Source organism: Cuculus canorus, chromosome 3, assembly GCF_017976375.1.
Source record: "Cuculus canorus isolate bCucCan1 chromosome 3, bCucCan1.pri, whole genome shotgun sequence".
NCBI classification, from domain to species: Eukaryota; Metazoa; Chordata; class Aves; order Cuculiformes; family Cuculidae; genus Cuculus; species Cuculus canorus.
This window is the reverse complement of record NC_071403.1, coordinates 115,978,760-116,001,275: the sequence shown is the minus strand read 5'-3', so window position 1 is coordinate 116,001,275 and position 22,516 is coordinate 115,978,760. Positions and strand designations below refer to the sequence as shown.

Sequence of the window (22,516 nt, the reverse complement as noted above, 5' to 3'; positions counted from 1 at the left end):
CTTACGTTGTAGCAAGTTGGAGCTGGATGATCTTTAAGGTCATAGAATGGCTAGGTTGGAAAAGACCTTTGAGATCATCAAGCCCAACCGTACCTGTCCACTACTAATGATGGGGCCTTGGGCAGCTTGATCTAGTAGGACACGTCCCTGCCTATCGCAGGGGGGGTGGAACTGGATGATCTTTAAGGTCCCTTCTAAACTAAACTACTCCATGATTCTAAACCAGATCCCTAAGGGCTTCATCTACCTGTCTCTTAAATCCCTCTGGGGGCTCCACCACCTCCCTGGGCGGCCGTTCCAGTGCCTTAGAACCCTTTTGGTGAAGAAATTTTTCCTGATGTCCAACCTGAACATCCCCTGGCGCAGCTTGAGGCCAGTCCATTCTGTCCTATCACCTGTCTCTTGGGAGAAGAGACCACCACCCTCCTCTCCACACCCTCCTTTCAGGCAGTTGTAGGCCTCCTCTTCTCCAGGCTAAACAACCACAGATCCTCCTCATAAGACTTGGTCCTTTCCAACCCCAACCATTCCATGATCCCATGTAATCCTCGCAGCTCTTCCCTCTCTCCCGCCGGGGCGGGGATTGCAGAGCCGGGGGAGGAGGCGCCGGGGAGACCCGCTGCCCCCAGGCTGGGAGTGCCCCTCCTCAGCCTTAAAGGCGGCGGCAGGGGGGGCGGGTCGGGCTCGGCACCATGGGGCGAGCGCTGAGCACCCCCGGGGGCCGCTGCCCCGCGCTGCTCCTGCTGCTGCTCCTGCTGCTGCTGCCGCTGCCCGGGCTCACCCGCAGCCTCCTCCCGCAGCCAGGTACCGCCCCGAGCCGCCCGCCCGCCGGAGGGGAGGAGGCTGAGGGACCCGGCGATCTGCAGCCGGGAGAGAAGGATGCTGAGGGACCCGGGAATCTTTAGCCTGGAGAGAAGGATGATGAGGGACCCGGGAATCTTTAGCCTGGAGAGAAGGAGTCTGAGGGACCCGGGAATCTTTAGCCTGGAGAGAAGGATGCTGAGGGACCCAGGGATCTTTAGCCTGGAGAGAAGGAGTCTGAGGGACCAGAGGATCTTCAGCCTGGAGAGAAGGAGTCTGAGGGACCCGGGATTCTTTAGCCTGGAGAGATGGAGGCTGAGGGACCCGGGGATCTTCAGCCTGGAGGGAAGGATGCTGAGGGACCAGGAGTTCTTAAGCCTGGAGGGAAGGATGCTGAGGGACCCGGGGATCTGCAGCCGGGAGAGAAGGATGCTGAGGGACCCAGGGATCTTTAGCCTGGAGAGAAGGATGCTGAAGGACCCGGGGATCTTCAGTCTGGAGAGAAGGATGCTGAAGGACCCGGGGATCTTCAGTCTGGAGAGAAGGATGCTGAGGGACCAGGGGATCTTTAGCCTGGAGAGCAGGAGTCTGAGGGACCCGGGATTCTTTAGCCTGGAGAGAAGGATGTTGAGGGACCAGGGGATCTTCAGCCTGGAGAGATGGATGCTGATGGACCCGGGATTCTTTAGCCTGGAGAGAAGGATGCTGAGGGACCCGGGGATCTTTAGCATGGAGAGATGGCGGCTGAGGGATCCGGGGATCTTCAGCCTGGAGAGAAGGAGGCTGAGGGACCCGGGGATCTTTAGCCTGGAGCAAAGGATGCTGAGGGGAGACCTCCACACTGTCTACAGCTGCCTGAAAGGAGGTTGTAGTGAGGAAGGTGTTAGTTTCTTCTCCCAAGAGAAAGGCGATAAGACAAGCTGGAATGGCCTCAAGTTGCACAAGAGCAGGTTCAGATTAGACGTTGGGAAAAATTTCTTCACCAAAAGTGTTCTCGGGCCCAGGCAGAGGCTGCCCAGGGAGGTGGTGGAGTCATCATCCCTGCGGGTATTTAAAAGACAGGTAGATGAGATGCTCAGGGCTATGTTTTAGTAGTGCACCGGTACAGTTGCACTCAATGATCTCTAAGGTCTTTTCCAATCTAGTGATTCCATGATTCTTTCTGGATGCTTGCTCACCTGCTGAGTTTTACAAATGGTTACAGGGAAGCTCTGCCCCAGAGATAGGAGTTCAAGGTGTAACACTTTTTCAAGGGGTAATGATTTTCAAGGAATAGTGGTTTTATACTAAGGGAGGGCAGATTTAGGCTGGATATAAGGAAGAAATCTTTTACGATGAAGCACTGGCAGAGATTGCCCAGGGAAGTGGTAGATGCCTCATTCCTGGAAACATTCAAGGTCGAGTTGGACCTGATCTAGAGATGTCCCTGCTTCTGCAGGGATTTGGGCAGGATGATCTGTAAAGGTTTCTTCGAACCCAAACCATTCTGTGATTCTATGACATCTGGCTGTAGCTGCATTAGTGCAGAGACCATTCTCTTACAGGCAGAAGTTCTGACTGCTTTTGCTTTTTTAATGCAAAGCTGGCCTTGCCAATCTCTAAAACCACAGTAACTCTGTGTTCATTTCTCAAAACATCTCTTTCAGACTCTCAGAGGCTGCTGAAAAAGGGAGATTTTTTCCTAATCTTAAAAAAAGATAATTCTTCTGCCTACAAATCTGGGATTTGGTCTTCTTTCTTTGTAGGACAAATATTGTGTCTCTTTTGTTTTCATATCTTAAGCTATGCACACGTGCAAACATTTCTTTATGTTGTCTCGGCTTTCAAAAGGGCACAAGGCCTTTCCTCTAAGCCCTTACGCAAAAACTGAGTTATGGGATTGCACGTAGAAATATATATAATATATCTAGATAGAATTCTAAGTTCATCCAGTCCATTTCTCTGTCCCAAAGCAAAATCAACTCTACTGCTGTGTTTCCTGATGAATAAGATCTGGGCGATTTGATTTTTCCCCTCCCTTTTTAGTTGCACAAGAGAAAAATATGCTTTAATGCACTAAAAAAAAAAAAAAATTTAAAAAAATTGCTGTTTTCACCTCTACTTTTAAGAGATGCGTGAGTAATTTTTGTTTGTATTTATATTTTTATTTAGCTGGAATGGAATAATAAACGTCGATTTGATAGTAGCTGAGTGACTCAGGTTCCCAAAACAGCTCTTCAGGGAGCATATTCAAGCTGAACACCTCACATGGTGCTCTTTAATGCACTGTTGAGCGGGAGTGTCTCTTTTGCAGAAATATTGTGCTATTGGGTTGCCTATTTTTCATAGACTACTTGTACAAATCCATACGTTGATGGTATCATCAGTGTTAGGTGAGGATGTCAGGACAGAGAGCGTACAGCTTAGGTTGCCAGCTGTTGGTCACTTGATTATTCTTTGCCTTCTAGAAGTGATGCTTGTCTCTGGTTGGAGCTATGGCTGTCCTGTTTTCAGTCTGGATTTGTCTGTCAGTAAGGAATTTTAGACGGTAGAAATATTTGCGTAAATATTCATTTTTACCTGTAAAATTACTTCATAAATAAGAAGTTGATTTATTTCTCTGCTCTAGAAGCCTCTAAACAGCAACAACTTCTAAAGAAGCTTTTATCACAGCATCACTTTCAGCTTTTTGTTGTTGGTTATTCTTATTATGTACTTTGGACTGTGAATTACACACGAGAAATATTTTAAAACAGCCATCTATATTGTTACTATTCTAAAAAATGGTTAGGATCTGTTCACTATGATAGTCTAGCGAGTTGTTTTAACACTTTATTTCTGTAGTGTATAAAAATGGAATTGAGGTTTTATCTTTGTGACAATGAAAAGTAAGTACATTTCTATATCATTGCTACGCTGCCGTGTTGGCTGTAATATGTGAACTGCAAGTCTTTGTTTCAAAGATAGTTAGACATTTTGTGGCTCAAATGTGGACCTGCCTTTCAATGCTTCAATTATTTACTGCTTGTCAAAATTAATATTTAAGAATGTCTAATGTGTTGCTCACTATAATTTCAAGCCTCTGCTTAAAGAATCAAGAGTGCCAACGTTTATCTGGTAGGAGTAGTTTGCCATGACAGCTCTCACTGCCCTTGGATGAGAGAGCTCCAGTCCTGTTTAAAAGGTAACTGAAGTGGTTTCCTTCCTTCTTGACAGAAGCTGCCTGCAAGAACCGGCCTCTAGACCTCGTCTTCATTATAGACAGTTCCCGTAGCGTCCGACCGGAAGAGTTTGAGGAAGTTAAAGTCTTTTTGTCAAAAATGATTGATACTCTGGACGTTGGTGAAAGAACAACCCGCGTGGCAGTCATGAATTATGCCAGTACCGTCAAGGTAGAGTTTCCCCTCCGAACCTATTTTGATAAAGCATCTATGAAGGAGGCTGTATCTCACATCGAGCCCTTGTCTGCTGGCACAATGACTGGCCTTGCCATTCAAACTGCCATGGATGAAGTCTTCACTGAAGAAATGGGCACCCGGCCAGCAACCTTTAATATCCCCAAGGTGGTTATCATTGTGACAGATGGACGACCACAAGACCAGGTTCAAGATGTGGCAGCAAGCGCTCGGACATCTGGCATCGAGATCTATGCAGTTGGAGTAGGCCGGGCAGACATGCAGTCCCTGAGGGTGATGGCCAGCGAACCGCTGGATGAACACGTCTTTTATGTGGAGACCTATGGTGTGATCGAAAAGCTGACATCCAAATTCAGAGAGACTTTCTGTGGTAAGGTGGTCAGTCCAAGAGGGTAGTATAATTTGGCTCCTTTTGGCTCCTACTGTGGTTCAGCTTCCTAAGAAAGAAGTTTTTCTTTTTGAGAAGTGTTATGTATTGCATTTAAATATTTCCCTTGCCACCCACTGGGCAAACAAGCCAACCCTTTTATTCAGTGGAGGCCAAGTAAGGACCTTTCATTTTGAATAGTGACCTTGCCATGCAAGTAACAGGCCTGATTTCAGTGGACCTCCTTGTGCAGGTGGTCCAATTTAGTGCAAGAGACAACATGGCAATCTGGTCAGGATTCAGCTACATCAATTTATTAACTTGGCGAGAGTGCACACCGGAGCTGGGCAGCCTGCTTATTTCTCTTCCCATCTGGCTGGGAAGCAAGAAGGGTGGAAATGTGGTTCTGAAGGGCTCCTTGTAGATTCAGAGTAGGAAAATCAGTGTGGCAGTGAGCCACCATGCTAGCTTGAGAACTTTGGTGCAGGATAAAGTGCCCAAACACAACAGCAGGTCATCTCAGGATGGGCGTTCACTCTGCAGGTATTGCCGGGCATTTTCAGTGTGCCAGACTTGCACCTTTCTGGGTTTCTCTGCAACTTGATTTAGACAAGAACCTGTGGGATGGGTTGAATTAGCTTCGCTCTTTCAGGGCTGGTCTTGGAAAAATGCTGGATGTGTACTTGGTTTGGGCTAGAACTCCAGTAACGAGGCTAGGCCACTGTGGGTTATTATTGTCATTTACATAAAAAAAGAGGTCACTCGTCTGGAGTATTTAGAGCTGCCTGTAGATAGTGATGATGCATTCCTACTCACAAAAATCAAACTATAACTTTTTTGACAGTTAAAAAACTTGTACAAAGTAGATTTTTCTAGTAAATTCCTAAGGAAATTACTTGTAAAACAAGTCTCCAGCAAGTAATGGGTAGAATCAGGTGTAAAGAACATTGTAAAAGAGTTAAAATAACAGCCATTGCCTGGAGAACTTGGTTGGCAATGCGTTACTTTGTTATTGCAGAGCCTTATTTAAAAGTTACCACCATACCTTTTGAATACCTTTACAGTAAATAGACTTTTCCTAGGTATGAAATAAATGTGTAGGACCATCTACAGGCAGGACACTTTGGCCAATAATTAATATAGGAAATACCTTCAGGCTTGGCTTGACATCGTGTTGTGTTGCTGATGTGACCACATCCTCTCTCTGGTCACTGGAAGTGAGCGTAAGTGCCCACCTAGCTGGGCAGGTATGCGTGCTGTGAACATAGCACTAAGTTCCCACCTATGTTCTTGCCAAAGCAAGTCCTTTCACAACACCAAAGAAAAATCTCTTGTTCTCAAGAGTAAATGTACTGTTTATTGTGCTGAAACATAGGAATTACAACCCTACTAAGCTGGAGGATAAACACATACACACTTCCTGGTGAGCTGCCTACATACAGCTAGGCAGAATCTGTGGGGTTGATGGACTAAAATGAGGTAAAGGGAATTGTTTCTCTAAATGTTCTGACAAACCAAATGAATCTAAAAAGGTCTTGTAAGACAGTGTGGGTATATTGGTTCTTTTCCAGCTCTAGACTGCTTTTTGGTCAGGAATCTAGACTCACCAGTGACAATTAGGTTTTTCTTTGCTTTGGCCAAGTCAAATAAATCTGTTTGTAGGGTGAACTGAAAACAAGAAAACTAATGTTCAGGGGCAAAATAGGTGGCTAAGATCAAGTTCTTGATGCATTGAGAGCATCATTCAATATGAAACCATCCTGGAGATGGAAAATCTTAGCCTCGACTTGATGTCCAAGTCAGTGGAAGCTTGACTTTCCTACCACAAAAATCTGACCATTTGAATCTGAGCTTCTCAGTTATACTTGAAAATATCACCCACAGATTTTGTTCATAAGTCATGGAGATGAATTTTCTTACTCCCAAGTGTGTATCAGTATGAAAAGACCCTGTCTTGGTTTGCCATTTGTTTTTACCAATGAAAAGACAAGACATGCTTTGTAGCAGCCTTGTTAGGGGACATCTAAATCTTCCACATTTTAGAAAATGTGTAATGTCACTTTACATTGAGAAATACCTGAGGAGATCCAAGCGCTCTTGCTTCTCATTTCTTACCTGACCACTTTTGCTTTGGCGTTCGATTCTGCCAATAGTCAATATCTACATCTGAACTACTCACCCAAGTAAAGTTTCAGGTAATAACAGACTTGGCTTCCCATTTTTCTCCCTTTCATTTTCTATTCATTTCTTTCCTTCTTTTTTCTTTCCTTTCTTTTCTCTCCTTTCTCTCTCCTCCCTCTCTCCTTTCTCTCTTTCTCCCTTCCTCTCCTCCTTCTCTTTCCTCTCTTCTCTTTACTCCTTCCCACTCCCCCCCCTACCTTCACCACCCACTTTTGTCTCCCCCATCCATTTTTCATCTCATCTAAATGTAGTCATCTAAAAATTATCTCAGTTTGAATATGTAGGTTTCCTTTGCAGTCTGTGGAAAGAAAGGCATCTTGAGGTGACCAAAGAAGCAGCAGATCCAAAGCTAAATACACTTAAGACAAATTGATCAGAAGTTTATCACTTATATAGTGAGACCATCTGTGAAGGACAAGACTCTCAGCACACGTAGTGCATTGCACAGACAGCCCAGTGTTACAACAGTCATTTTGTCTGTCCTGTCACCACAACACACCCAGATCAGCTGCCAGCCATCACGCTGCTTTTTCTATCTTCATTTCCTCTTGATAAGGTTTCATAAGATAACCTGTCTGTCTTCTGGGTAATTAGCTGGTCCCTGAAAACTGAATCTCACTTTGTAGTTTGCCGTTTCAGCTTCTCAGTTCTCCGAGGTGTGGATATTATTTCTGTATCATCCTTCAATTAGGAGGTTCATGTGCCTGTAAAGCCTCCTGACTGTAGTAACTTTCCTCCATTATCCTCTTTTGGTTTTGACTTTAAACGTGATGGATCAAGGCAGCTACAGCCCTCATCTACCCATCTTGCACTGGGGGATTTCTTTGCTGGCTGATACATCTGGACCATCATTACGCCAACATTGTCTTCATCCCCTCTTATCCTAGTGCCTCTGAGTAACTTTTCTCTTCCTCCTGGTCTTCACATTTTTTCCATTTTCTTTTCTTTTCTTTTCTTTTCTTTTCTTTTCTTTTCTTTTCTTTTCTTTTCTTTTCTTTTCTTTTCTTTTCTTTTCTTTCATTTCATTTTATTTTATTTTATTGTGCTTTCTAATGCATTTCTATTTACATGGTGGTTTTTTCTTTTACAACGCAGCAGGAACTCATAGATCGGGTTGTATATCCGTGAGCAGAAATTACTAAGCTGCCAGACAGTGCCTGGTACATTTTGGGAGTTATTTAAACTGGTTGGTTGTAATAGAAAGGGACCGGATGCAGGAAGCCAGAAGGCTTCATGCTGAGTTTTCTTTTCCAGTTTAATGTTAAAATGCTTAAAATCTCTCCCTGTTGCACCCTTTTCGATTCATCTTGTCTTTCTGCCACCTCAGGTAGTGAATAACTTCAGTGCAGTTGTTCCAGTTTCACTTCTGACCTCTTTCTTCTGGATACAGAATGAAGCAAAAGATGCTTGTAGCTTTTTGTGACAGTGACACAGCACTGACATTCCCTGCTACTAATCCAGCAGGCAGTGCAAGATGTACTTTTGTAAGCATAAATTATTAATGACTGCTTCTTTCCTTTGGGATGACTGAAATGCCTTTTGCGTAAATCCCTTTGTAGCTGTGAATGTGTGCGCGCTTGGGACTCATGACTGCGAGCAAATCTGTGTGAGTAACGGCGGATCCTACCTTTGTGACTGCTACGCAGGCTACACTCTCAGCCCAGATAAGAGAACCTGTTCAGGTATTACTCCTTTGGTAAATGTGTTTAACTACCAAAAAAAAAAAAAAAAAGAAGAAGAAATAATGTTTTTAACACCATGATTGGTTTTGAGAAGCTAATTATGTACTGTTGGAACAGTGAACAGACGTGGCACTTCGGGACATGGTTTAGCAGGAGTGGTGGTGCTGTGCTGACAGTGGGACTGGATAAGCTTAGAGGTCTTTGTCAACCTTAATGATTCTATGATCTATCTCTTTCAATAATAATAAATATGATAATAAATAAGCAAATCTGCTGCAAGTAATGGTGAGAAGAGAAGTAGTTTGACTCCATCACCATCCTTTTTATAGTGCTCCAGAATTATTCATAAGGGTCAGATGCCAAAACAAAGTCTTCAGATGTAGACAATGTATCAATATTTTCTCCTATCACTCAGTCTAATTCCTTCAGTTACTATTGCCATTTCAGAGCCGGTTCCAAATAGAAATACGTTTGAAAATGTGCACTCCAGCCCAAACTACTTTTTGTTATCAATTAATCGTTTCTCTAACATGTGTCTTGCAGCTGTGGACATGTGTGAACCTGGAAGGCACGAGTGTGATCAGATCTGTGTGAGTAACAATGGATCCTATGTCTGTGAATGCTATGAAGGCTACATTCTGAATCCAGATAAGAAAACTTGCTCAGGTAAGAATTAAAGGCTACTTTAATATAGGAAACTCATGGAGACATGGACGTGTCTTCTGTGAGTTACCTTCTTTGTTTCTAATCGAAAAATTGCTTAGAGACATCAACTCTCAAAACGTTCACCTGTACAATTTCCCCGTGGCCCCAGTAACAGTAAAATTGCATTTTTCTTTAAACATGTTGATCACAAAAATGCAATTTGCCACTCACCTACCATTTTATGGTCGTCACAGTAATTCATAAACATCTCTTAGACCTGCAAGAAGATGAACATGTTCCAGAGATGCCCACAAGCACTGCATCTCTATTGGAGACTGAGTGCCACTTGTCCATTGAGAACTTAAAACTTGATGGTTTTCCCATGCCTTTTCTGCCTCTTCTGTCAAAACTGTGTTTTTTACATCTTGTTGCTTATGCTTCCAAGCTGTGCAGGGTTCTATAATACAGCAACTGCAGTCTTATACCAGCAGTAGCTTCTTGAATTCTCACGCTGAAAAGTATTATAAAATATTTTTTCCCCAAGTATTTCTCTGGAGTTGTTTCTTTAAACCCAGATTTTTGAACAGCACCAGCCTTGGAGTAGCTCTTTTGTAATTAGTGAGTACATCCTTGCCTTCGACAGCACATAAGCATTCTTCTCACCAAAGTTTTCACTCTTCGTGTTTCTGAAGAGAGAACATAATCTTCTCATGCTCCCACTTTTTGGTTTGCTTTTGTTTTCACCAGGATTTATAGCTCTCTGCCATTTAATAATGTCTATACTTATGCTTGGGTTCTGTGCCTGCTTTCAGTTCATGGATGGAAGTATGAAGTTAAATTTGAATTCACCATAGTGACTGTTAATGTTGAAAGAAACAACTTCCTCTGCCTTGACACGTGACAGGCTATTGCTCATCTCAGTGTGGTGTTTTATCTTCCTCCTTACTGGGAGTATTCAGTGCTGTTAGAACTGCTGATGAAAATCAGAATTTTGTGAGATAGAATCATTAACATTGGAAAAGACCTCTAAGGTCATCAAATCCAGCTGTCAGCCTAGCACCACTGTGTCTGCTAAACCATGTCCTAAAGTGCCACATCTACACAGTTTTTGAACGCCTTCAGCTATAGCGACTCCACCACTTCCCTGTGCAGCCTGTCCAATGCTTCACCACTCTTTCAGTAAATAAATGTTTCCTAATATCCAATCTAAATCTCCCTGGTGAAATGTGAGGCCATTTCCTCTTATCCTATCACTTGTTACTTGGGGAAAGTCACCAACACCCTCCTCACTGCACCCTCCTTTCAGGGAGCTGTAGACATTGATTAGGTCTCCCCTCAGCCTCCTTTTCTCTAGGTTAAACAACCCCAGTTTCCTCAGCCACTCTTTATAAGAGTAGTGCTCCACACTCCCCATCAGCTCCATTGCCCTCCTCTGGATGCGCTCCAGCACCTCAGCGTCCTTTTTGTACCGAGGGGCAATGTGGTATAATAATGTCTTGCAGTCCTAATATCTGCCTCCTCCATTAAATAATTAGTAACTGAATTCAGTTGTCCGTAGCACAATGTGATAATTTAAGAGGACACTGACTGAATCCTAATTTGAATCTCAATTAAATTATATTTATAAATGTTAAAGCATTTAAAAGCTTGAGTGTCTGGGCGGGAATTAATAGGTTTCTTTTCTAAAACATGGTTCACCACAGCCATGGACATGTGTGCACGTGGGAGGCACGATTGTGCGCAGGTCTGTGTGAGTAACGATGGATCCTACAGCTGTGACTGCTTCGAAGGATACACTCTGAATCCAGATAAGAAGACGTGCTCAGGTAAGACCTGATCAAGGAAATATTGTGTTTAACTACAAGCAAGTAGCTTTTAAAAATCAGGTTGATTTCTGTTATTTTTTTCTTATAAATTACCCAAGAGTCTCTGTACAACTCCTGAAAACAGACTGCAACTTTATTTCTTCATGTGTCCAATAACAATTTGAGCCCCATGACTCTTCTGTGGTTGTGTGAAGACTTTAACAGGTATAATTAAAATGCCATTTGGCATTTTCCTGAGGAATACACAGTATTTCACACCCGTGGAACATGAAATGCCGTATCCACCTGAGAGAGAAGATGGATAATATATTTGGTGGGACTATGTGATGTGTACTGTCTATGCCAGGAAACTCTTCAGCAAAGCAGCACAAGGGAATGAGATGAAGAAGAGCAAGGACTGTGCTGGGAGAGAGATTACAGTATGTGTCATCATGAGTGTGACTGCTCTGGATGTGTTTGGACCTTAAAGAGTACTCCAGCCTTAGAGCTCTAGAGGATGGAAGGAAATGTTCTTTCCCAGTTCTGGCCTCTTGTGAAGAATAACAGCATAGACATAGCTGGTACTTAAGGATGTATATTTATATATATAATAAGGATGTATACTTATATCTAATACATATTTTTATATATAAAATGATAGAGAATGCATATTAATTTGTAGGTTATATTATATTATATTATATTATATTATATTATATTATATTAATATAAATCCCTTCCTATATATTAATCCCTTCCTTTCCTTCCCTTCTTTCTGCCTCACTGAATCTCCTTTTTGCAAAGATATCCAAATATAGGAACTCCTCAGCTTGGCCTTTCAGAGTTGATGTGTTAAATTTGGCAGAAAACATCAGCCTCACACACCAAGTGCCCATTTTGTAACTGGCAGCGGGTGCCACGTCTTTTGCAGCCATGCTTACTTTTCTGTTTATGGTCTTCTCATTCCATAAAGCAGTGTCTTATCCAACTCAATTAGAGCTGAAATAATGCCAAATACTCTTTTAAAACACAGATATTTGTTCTCTGAAATTCCTTTGGATGATTACTTCGTAACTGGGTCACTGCTAGTTCAGTTCCTTCTGCAGTCTGTTACAACTGCAAAAAAAGTATTGCCAGTGTTCCAAAAATCCTATTAATTTTATTATGTTGATAGCCAAATAAAATGACCCTGTGTATACCCTACTGTGACTAACAGTGCGCTGACATGCAATAAAAAAGTCCCGGCTTGAATCCAAATGATGGTATGTTTGCAAATGGGAATTACTAACATCAATTCAACTGAAGTTTGGGTATTGATTAATACTCTTCTCAAATGTCTTCTTCAGCTGTTGACATGTGTGCACCTGGAAGGCACGACTGTGAGCAGGTCTGCGTGAGGGATGATCTGTTCTACACCTGTGACTGCTACCAAGGCTACACCCTGAATCCAGACAAGAAGACTTGCTCACGTAAGAGCAGATTGCTATTCCCAATCCCTCCATACCCTTCCCAGCTAAGTACATGCATTGAAAAAGCTCTCATCCTTAGCAGGTTAATTTATTTGGGCCTGTTTGAGAAACTTTCATTTGCATTCCAGTGTTATAAGAGAGTTCTGTGTCATTCTGCCTTTTTCCACTTCCAGCAACGTTCAGAGAGATAGAGCACTTTCTATGCAACGATGATAGTAACTGTTTACCATTTGGTCTTTCTTTATCTTCTTATAACTAAGGCCTTCACTGTATTTAAAAAAAAACAAACAACCCACAAACTCCCTGAAAATATAATCCCTTTTCATTCTGTTCTGCCTGTTTGCACTAATGTTTGGAGATAGTTTGATCCTTCTTGTTTAGTTATAGCAGTTACTGTATTTAAAACTACAGTTGACTCTTACCTATCATCACATATGTAAGGATTTCACTGCATTTGAAAAGAAATAATTGGTTATAATTCATATTTCCTTATGAAGTGGGAATAAATGGGGAGATTGGAAAAGCAGGATTCTGGGGCATCTGGCTCTGAGGCATGGGATTCAGTTGCCTACAAGCATTTGGAGGATGGTGGGAGACCAGAGGGGAACAGAACTGGTGTGGGGCAGGCTTGAACTCACCATTTTCCCTTCAGATGGGCAATAATGGCATTAACTGTTGGCAGAATCTCTGCACCATTTGATGTAGAATCATAGGCGAAGTTGGATTGGAAAGGACCTTGAGAGGTACCTAGTGTGATCTACAGTTTAGAGCAGGAATAACTTGCTATTCTACCAAGCGGCTAAGGACCTTATGTAAAACCAAAGTTATAAAATAGGTCAATATAGCCAAATACCACCTATAAAAATAGTAATTTTCTGTAGGTCTGTACTTAAACACAAATGCAGTGTATAAACACAGCTCTGCCATAGGCATCCCAGTGGCAACAGAGTGTCCACAGTTTTGAATATCAAATACTGGAAGACTCTAAATTTCACAGAAGCACTGTAGAAGACTTCACGGTCCCCTTGGGCAGTTGCCAAAGTTGGTTGGGATAGAAATTATGTTAAAACAGACATAATCCAAGGAGGATCTGTATCTGTCATTGGAGAATTTAAATGCAAACATAAAAAAATTAACTAGCAGTTTGTTGAAAACCAACAGTGTTGGTGTGATATTTTGAACTGGCCTTCCTCCAGCTGACTCTTGAACAGCTCGTCTTTGTACACTGACCATAAAGCTGGTGGAACGTTCCAAATAAGGGAGCTGAACAAATACAGGTTCAGTGGAATCAAGGAGACATCAGTTTCAACACTGGCTCTAAGACAAATGAATTTCTGCGCTGCTAGAAATGAATCTGTTCATAGATTTTGCAGTTTCTATGTAAAATCAATGGCATGATTGATAAACAAAAAACAACATTAAAATTATTCAGACAAAAAGAGAAGTTGTATCTAGGTATAATATTTCTATTATTTCACTGTTATAATACCCACATCATTTGTTCGGCATTGATCAGCTGTGCATTTGTATATCTATGGAAAAAATAATTTTTTTATTGAATTCAACTCCTGTTGCAGAATCAAGAGTTCTCCTGGGCTTTAAATGTTTGATATTTGTCATAAATATTGTAAATGCTCTTTTCTTTTTTAGGAGCCATAACAAGCAGTCTCCTGACAAATGAAGAATCCTGTAAGTGTGAAGCTATAGCTGCCTTGCAGGACTCAGTCACCTCACGCCTTGAAGCTCTGTCCATGAAATATATCCTTTTTCTTATGTGATCTTCTGCATTCAGGTCTTTACTGGTATTTCAGAGGGAGCTGCTTTGATGTCAGCCAGGGAAGGAACACACCTCACAATAGAAAGTATTTTCCTGTTAATTTTAGAAATGTTATGGAGCAAAATCTTCATTGTTGCAAATAGCATTATGCTTTCACACTTCGTTGAAGGGCTTTAGTATCAAGATAACAGATAAAATGCACATGCCCACATCACCTAAATTATATATGGTATGTTGAACATCAAGCACTGCTGTTTGTAATTCTTCCAGATTACTTTTGCTGTTACAGCAAATGCTTGGTTTTGAACTCTCCTATTATTTATGTGTGTACATGTCCCAAAATATTCAAGACACACAAAACAGGCAGTGCAACCACAGTCTGGTAATTGCTGTGGTATTCCTCTGCATCCCAACTCTGCAGAAAGTCATTGTCCCAAGCAATTGTCTTATACATTCTTCTTCTTCATGAAAATGTGCTAACCTATTAATATCCAGCTGCTGGGATATGTGAGAATGGGAGAGCTGTGAGGCAGGGTGCTGAGGATGGCGGCGCTGGGTGAGCCCCAGGACTGCAGGACATCTGAGGTGCAGGCTGGTAGGTGCCAGCTCCACTGCGCTGGAATTTGCCATCTTCATTTGCTGCAGTGCAGCGCCCATGGCAGTGAAGAGAAATGCGGTCAGCCCCTGGATTAGAGACTTCACAAACCCGTTGGAGAGAAAAAGAAACAAGAAAAAAGAGAAAGTGGTGAAATCTGCAGTATCACAGCAGTCCTGAATGGTGGAATAAATGCCCTCAGTTGGCATGGCAGGAATAGCTGGAAGTTAAAGTTGAGCAAGCTGTGATTCAACATGAAGCACAATTCTTAGAAGTGGCAGTGGTCGATCACTGTGACAATTTATCTAGATTTTCATCACTGGAAATGTTTGAGTGTTTTTTTCTGTAAAAGGTGGTCTGGTTTAAATAGGAATGCGCTTCAGGGGAGGACTACATCTGTGGTTGTCATCCTCATCTCAAGGGCTTCAAAATCAAGGAAGAGTGGGCTATTTAGAATTAATCAAAGAAGGAGAGCAAAGCAGGAGATTACTAAGTCCTATATGTTATCTCATCAAGATAAATGAATTTTTCAGATCACCAAAGTTTCCGAAAGCCACATGGAAACTTCTGCCAAGGACACAAGACTTTCCAAGTTCTTGAATAAATTCAAAGTTATTTTTATGAGGTCTAAATCCCTCCTCTTGCATTGTGCATGGAATTCAGTTTACCTGCCTGGCAAATGTGAAGGGAAGGCTCTGGTTTTCCTTGGTTTGTAATATATCATTCCAGGGAATGTCAGTTAAAACTGAACACCAAGATAGTTAAGCCTGTAATGTCAACTTGAGAGTAGCACATTCTTCAAAGAACAACCTATATACCTGAAAGAGCTAATGTTAAGCAAGAAAATGTGATGGTTTCAAGTTAGGATTATACTTTATTACACAGAATGGATGTTTTCTTTGGAAGTGAGGTGTGGAATTTGAATCCCTACCACACTTTCAAGACAACCTGGAAAAAGCAGCAGAGACAATCACCTGCTGCTCCTAAGCCCTGAATGTCACTTGGTCCAAAGCGTTCTAAGAAGTCAGGGTTGTTGAGATCAATTGGGATGTTGCCAGACCTTGACAGATCTCTAAAATCAGAGACATTTACATGTTTTGTCTCTGGTTCATGCATACATTTGTTGAAAATGAAGCAATGCGAAGGATTATAACTAAAGCAAACCTTATAGTCATCTATCATAGAATCATAGAATCACAGAATCATAGAATAGTTTGGGTTGGAAGGGACCTTAAAGATCATCTAATTCCAACCCCCCTGCCATGGGCAGAGACACCTCCCACTGGATCAGGCTGCCCAAGCCCCATCCAGCCTGGCTTTGAACACCTCCAGGGATGGGACATCCACAACTTCCCTTGGCAACCTGTGCCAGTGCCTCACCACTCTCATAGTGAAGAAATTCTTCTTAATGTCTAGTCTAAATAAATATTTCATTGTCCTTAACAACTGGCCACTAGATGAAGTGTCTGAGAAGCTGGAGGCATATCAAGGCAAACAGCAGGTTGTCTGAGCTATCATTCTACTTGATTCTAAAATAATCTTTCAGAGGCAACCCTTTCTACTGTGCTCAGCAAGCTTTATTTTGTTGCACAGCTTACAAAACAGCAGTTGGTTTGTTATTATTATCAAATGTCAAGAAGACTTCAGGGAGACAAGAGTCAGGAAAATACAATGACTCTGAGGATCTTCATGTACAGTCACTTTATAACCATAAAGCTCCTTTTACCTGCTGTGCTTCAGTTTGTACTACAAGTAGTACAGCAGGTACTGCTTTTCTGCAGTATCTACATTTTTTTCTTGTATTTAAATATCACATTATACAAAACTGTGAAATGGCAAGGCAGAGAAAAAATTTGCCTATGTCATCTGTCCATTAAATGGGAAAGTAATTTGAGGTCTTGTAACTTATTTTAATAAATTAAAGTATGATCAGCATGCTGATGTTAGAAGTTTTTTTGTATACAACTTAAAGAATATGTGTTATGAATAAAATGTTTAATAAAAACAAGGAAACAATAACTCAAAGGAGGCACAAACAAAGGAAATCCACATAATTAAACAGGGTACCATCCCTAAGTCATAGAATCATAGAATGGTTTGAGTTGGAAGGGATCTTAAAGAACATGTAATTCCAACATGGTCACATTGCTGGGAAAAGAAACATTTGATTTTAAAAGCCACAGGTCCTCGTCAGTAGATAAAGAGTTGAATAGTAATTTCAAGTGTTAATAATGTTTAACACTCAGAAGGATGACAGACGTCCTCCACTTTAATGTTTTCATCCTGCAAGACTTACTTACGTTATTAGTCAGTCATTCCTGTTGTCATTCCACACACTTTACTGAGACTACTTGTGTCAGTTGGGCTTGTAGGATAAAACACACAAGCTAATTTAATTGTGAAAGGAATCCACTCTTTTTGCGTACCTGATAGTTATAATCATCCAAATGCTTTAGAAACTATAGTCAAATAAATTTGAAGATTGAGTCAAAACTATGATTATTATTTTCTTTTTTTTTTTAAATTGAAAAAGCCAACATATTTTGTAGAGCTTTGCCATATAATTACATAAAATCTTGTATCAGTAGCTGGTATGCCAAGGACATATTTTAACAACATCTGTGCTTGTTTCATGTCCTGCATGTAATAGATACAAACAATTGCAAGGAAAACTAGTGGGCAGAAGCTCAGTTAGTACATTCGCTGCATATGAGAGTGAGACTTAGTTAGAATATAATGCTAAATAGCACAGGTGAACATGGGACACCGCTTCAGCAAGGGGTAAAATGAGACTCCAAACTCTCCAAGACTGCTGGATTGGACTGCGGTGGATACTTTGTGATGTGTTTCCACTGATACTAATTCGCTGTAGTTAATTAAAGTTAACATGGGACAACAGAGTCATGCTATACTTCTTTTCTCAAAGTGCTGTGTACATATTTTTTCTGTAAGTCCTGGAGTTTCATGTCCAGCACTTTACTAACTTTCATGTCCTCTGCTTAGACACGGGTATTATACAAAGAGCGAGAAGTATGCCTCAGCCTCTGTAATTGGTAAGAACAAACAAGTTGTAAATCTAATGCAAGGCTTTTTGACTTGGCAATTGGGAGCAGATGACATCAGTCCCACTTACACTAAGGCCAGCTGTCAGAGGAGATGTACGATTTTATGTGATTGTGGAAAAATGCCCTGGAGGCCAGAAGTGCAAACTGTCAGCTGGGCAGACCTTGTTTCATGCATTCATAACTCCATTTTACACTACAAATTATAGTATTTACATTCAATTCCTTTGAGCAATTACCTCGTCCCACTTTGTATTTGTAAGCACCAGGTAAAATTCCAAGGTAATATGAGTGATTTCTTTAAAACAAGATATGCCAGCATGTCCTATTGACTGAATGTTTTATTTCAAATAGAGATGTACTTGCTATGGGATGAATAGTCATACTGTTTTAATTATTGGAGGAGTCTAATGCAGAGAACAGTTATGAAAAGAACTAAATTTGATCTTTTGGATGGTATACATAATATTTCATTGTTTGTGTTGTGGATAATTTCAGTGTGGAGTTCTCAGCCACTAAGAAAGCAAGGGAGATGCCCTGGGAGACATGGCACTTCTGTTCCTCCTGTGTCAGATGGATGAGTTTTCAGAGCAGGATGCAGAAGACACAGGACAAACCATCTTCGGTACATCTTCCATGTTCCCCTTCTATGTCAATCATCTACAAAACAGCTTTCAGTAAGAAAAATATTTATTTTGTAGCTGTGTCCAACCCAGCTTGGAGTCACTGCTGTAGAGCCAGGCTGCTCCTGAAGCACCCCGCATCCCTTCTGTGGGTACAAATCCAGGCTCGATCCTTCCTTCTGCCCTCTGCACTGCTCAGTGTCCACGAGCTTTGCAACGGGGTAGCCACAGGGCTTGCTTCCACTCTCTAACTGACTGAATCAAGGCATTATGTGAGTGACTGACTGCCCAGACCCAGCTGTGGGTCTCAGCAGCACCTTCTGAGGGAGCAGTGGGAATGACACCCAATGCCTGTGGCCTCAGCCACAGCCACCAGTTACTTCAGAGAACAGTAATGCTTGGGAGAACGCTGCGGCTGGCTTAACTGAGGATGTATTGATCTACGTTATACTAAAAACACTGTGTGCAAACACTTCAGCATTAGCAGGCTTCTGCACTTTTCCTTATGTCGAAGCAGAGTGGCCTTTATTAAAGAATTAACAGTGCTTTCTACCCAAGTTGAGTACTACTGGTAACCACAGAATCATGCCCTTGTAAACAGTCCCTCTCCAGCTTTCCTGCAGCCCCTTCAGGTCCTGGGAGGCGGCTCTGAGGTCTCCTCTGAGCCTTCTTTCCTCCAGGCTGAACAAGCCCAACTCTCTCAGCCTGTCCTCATGCGGAAGGTGCTCCAGCCCTCTGATCGTCTTTGTAGCCCTCCTCTAGACCCTTACTAACAGTTCCATATCCTTCTTAAGTTGCGGATTCCAGAACTGGACACAGTATTCCAGATGAGGTCTCAGAAGAGAGGAATAGAGGGGCAGAATCCCCTCCCTCGCCCTGCTGGCCATGCTGCTTTTGATGCAGCCCAGGATACGGTTGGCCTTCTGGGCTGTGAGCACACATTGCTGGCCCATGTTGAGCTTCTCATCGACCAGCACCCCCACGTCTTTCTCTGCAGAGCTGCTCTCAAGCACATCACCCCCCATCCTGTATTGAAACTGTGGATTGCCCTGACCCGGGTGTAGGACCTTGCACGGGGTCTTATTGAACCCCATGAGGTTCTCACAGCCCCACTTCTCCAGCTTGTCCAGGTCCCTCTGGATGGCATTCCGTCCTTCCAGTGTGGCAACTGCACCACTCAGCTTGGGTAGTGCAAACTTGCTGAGGGTGTAATGCACTGCCTGCCGCTGTGCTGGGGTGGGCAGACCCTCAGCCCACCCCCTCTGCTCAGGGCCAGAAAGGGACGAATCTCCACAGCCAACTCTCTGCAAACAACTCTCCCTGGTGGACAACTCCGCAGTCAACTCTCCACAGGGACAATTCTCCACAGGATTAGGGATAAGGTCAGGGTCAATACTCCCTATGTAGAGTTGTTCCTCTGGAGAGCTGGACATGTAGAGTTGTCCCCACAGAGAGTTGGCTGTGGAGAGTTGTCCTAGACCCCACAGAGACCAAACACCCAGTATTGCTGCTGGCTGGCAGGTAGGGCAGCAGGCAGGGAGGCAGACCCGGTCAGCAGGGTGGCAGGCAGCCAGAGTGCCAGGCAGACAGAGAAGACAGGCGGGGTGGCAGACAGACAAGATAAGCAGGGCGGCAGGCAGGCAGGGCAGCAGATAGGTGATACCCCTACACTCTCCCACCCTGCTCTCCACTAGTGTGGCCCCACCTTGAGCACTGTGTGCAGTTTTGGGTGGCACAGTCTAAAAAGGGTCTAAAGCTACTGGAGGGTATCCCGAGGAGGGCACAGAGTTGGTGAAGAGTCTAGAGGGTGGTACAAGAAGAAGCTACTATAACAAGAAGTGGAATATTTTTTATTTAAGCTAAAGCAGAGTTAAGTTTCATCTAAGTAACTAAATTTTTTGAAAGTTAGACAGAATGTCCCTCTAATAGCATGTTTTCTTTCAGGCAGTATTTTTCCAGATACTGTTCATTCTTTGGAGATGATAACATCTTGTGTGAAGTATGATCTGTGCTGAACAGATGTGTCTCCTTCTGTAATCACCTCTGTTTGCAGACTTCCTCTGTCTCAAATGCAAGGTCAGACAGAGAACTGCCTCCAAAGCTCCAAATGAGCAAGAGATTTGACTGTTGTGAAGTTCATAATAACAGGACAAGGGGGAATGGCCTGAAGCTCCGCCAGGGGAGGTTCAGGCTGGATATCAGAAAAAAAATCTTCACAGAAAGAGTCATCGGGCACTGGAACAGCTGCCCAGGGAGGGGGTCGAGTCACCTTCCCTGGAGGTGTTTAAGGAACTGGTCGACAAAGTGCTTAGGGACATGGTTTAAGGGAGTGTTAGGAATGGTTGGACTTGATGATCCAGTGGGTCCTTTCCAACCTGGTGATTCTATGATTAAAAATCAGTCCTTGGAAAGTAATTGAATATGTATAAGATTTCTGGCAAAGTTTATACACATGCATATAAGCAGGAAATACATCCTGCCCCCAACTCTTGTCTTGCTGCACATAGTTGATGGAAATCACTCCCTCTTATTGCCCAGACCTAATAAAAAATGTTTGCTCTCTAAAACTCCAAAGCAAGTCTTAAGAGAGTTTATTTACCGGCATTTTCAGTATTAAGGGGAAGCTGTATAAGGAGCGGCTGAAGTCACTTGGTCTGTTCAGCCTGCCCAGGGTCCACCTCACGCTTGCCAAAACCATTTGTCCCTTGGCAACCTCCCTCGCTGTGGTTAGAAGAGTAAAATGAAGGGAAAGTTCAGGGCATTTTGAGCTCAGCCTCCAAGGGGTTGTTACTGTTCCCATTTCATTTTCTTAGATGAGAGGTGTAGGGTCTTTTATAAGTTTCAAACAGTATGGAATGTGTCTTTGCTAAAAGAGGAGATGCTAATGATCTCTGCTTTCTGGTGACCAGAGGCAGGAACGGAGGGAATGGCAGGAAGATGCGCCAGGGGAAGATTAGGTTGGACATTAAGAGAAGATTCTTCACACAGAAGTTGGTTGAGCCCTGGAGCAGCTCCAAGGGAAGCAGTCACAACACCAAGCCTGGCAGTATTCAGGAAGCATTTGGACAATGCTCTCAGACACCTGGTGTGAATGTTGGGGTTGTCCTGTGCAGGGACAGGAGTTGAACTCAATGATCCTTGTGGCCGGATTTGAACAAATCAGTGGGTCACGGGGAAAAAACATGAACAAAGAAAGTGTGATGGTTCGTAGGTGACTATGGGATTCTGTTTATACTTGCAGAAAGAGTGAGTAAATGAGATTAAGGGGATAATGAATCAGTGACTTTGGTTAAAAGGAATGGAAAGAGAGGAAATGCTTTTGAGACTGGATCTGGATAAACATGCTGAATGCTTGAGAGTGGTTGGATCTTCTGGCACTTCTGACCAAATCTGCTTGACAACATTCAAGAAGCGTTTGGCAAGGCCCTCTGATGAGTGAAAGCAGACAAGGGGGGTTGGGAGTGTTCATTAGAGCTTGGAGTTGTTCGCCTTGAAGACCTTGGAAGTTGATAACGAAGGAGCCAGCTAGCAGCAGTTTACTGATAAGTGGGCATTGGAGTGCAGAAAGCTGGCTGCATTTGGTTCAGGAGGTTGAAAACGGCCAGAGGAGACTGAGTCTGCGCAAAGTTCAAAAAGAAATATATTCATCCCGAGGAAGACTTCCTACTTCATCCCTAAGACCCAGGCCCACGACCATCAGGAGGCACTACGCATGTGCAAGACTGGAGCGAACTTTCCAGAACTAATTATAACACGAAGTGGGGAAAGGGTATGAATATGTAGTAGGCGCTTACACCTATGCATGTCTTTACACTATAAGTAGCTGCTTATTTAGGTATAGGGTGTGCAAGCCAGGAGGAGAACCCCCTTGCACTCCAGCGCTGGAAATAAACATATCTGCTTTATAACTCATTTTGGGTTATAGAATTTGATTCCGCAAAGCACCTCAGACACACGGTGTGAACGCTGGGGCTGTCCTGGGCAGCGCAGGAGCCGCACTCCATCCCTCCATCCCTCCATGCCCCCTTCGCCTTCTCGCCACTCCACTCACTCCCGGTTTGAATGAATGGCTCCCGCCCTTCCGCTTCCCCACCGGAAGTAGGAGGGACCGCAG

The 22,516-nt window shown here is 42.9% G+C and overlaps 1 protein-coding gene across 2 annotated transcripts; it reads left to right on the top strand.

Annotated features, from left to right (window-relative positions):
* The first annotated feature begins 645 nt into the window (after nt 1-645).
* Nucleotides 646-16,845, top strand: MATN3 (matrilin 3). Of its 2 annotated transcripts, XM_054064147.1 has the most exons (8): nt 648-804; nt 3,997-4,566; nt 8,304-8,426; nt 8,970-9,092; nt 10,775-10,897; nt 12,223-12,345; nt 13,996-14,103; nt 16,172-16,843. In XM_054064147.1, exons 1-8 carry the CDS (start codon nt 693-695, stop codon nt 16,225-16,227), a joined length of 1,338 nt encoding a protein of 445 aa, XP_053920122.1. In that variant the 5' UTR covers nt 648-692; the 3' UTR covers nt 16,228-16,843. The 2 variants fall into 2 exon arrangements, with proteins under 2 accessions (XP_053920124.1, XP_053920122.1); XM_054064149.1 differs by lacking the exon at nt 8,304-8,426 and having other exon boundaries at nt 646-804; nt 16,172-16,845.
* The last annotated feature ends 5,671 nt before the right edge of the window (nt 16,846-22,516 follow it).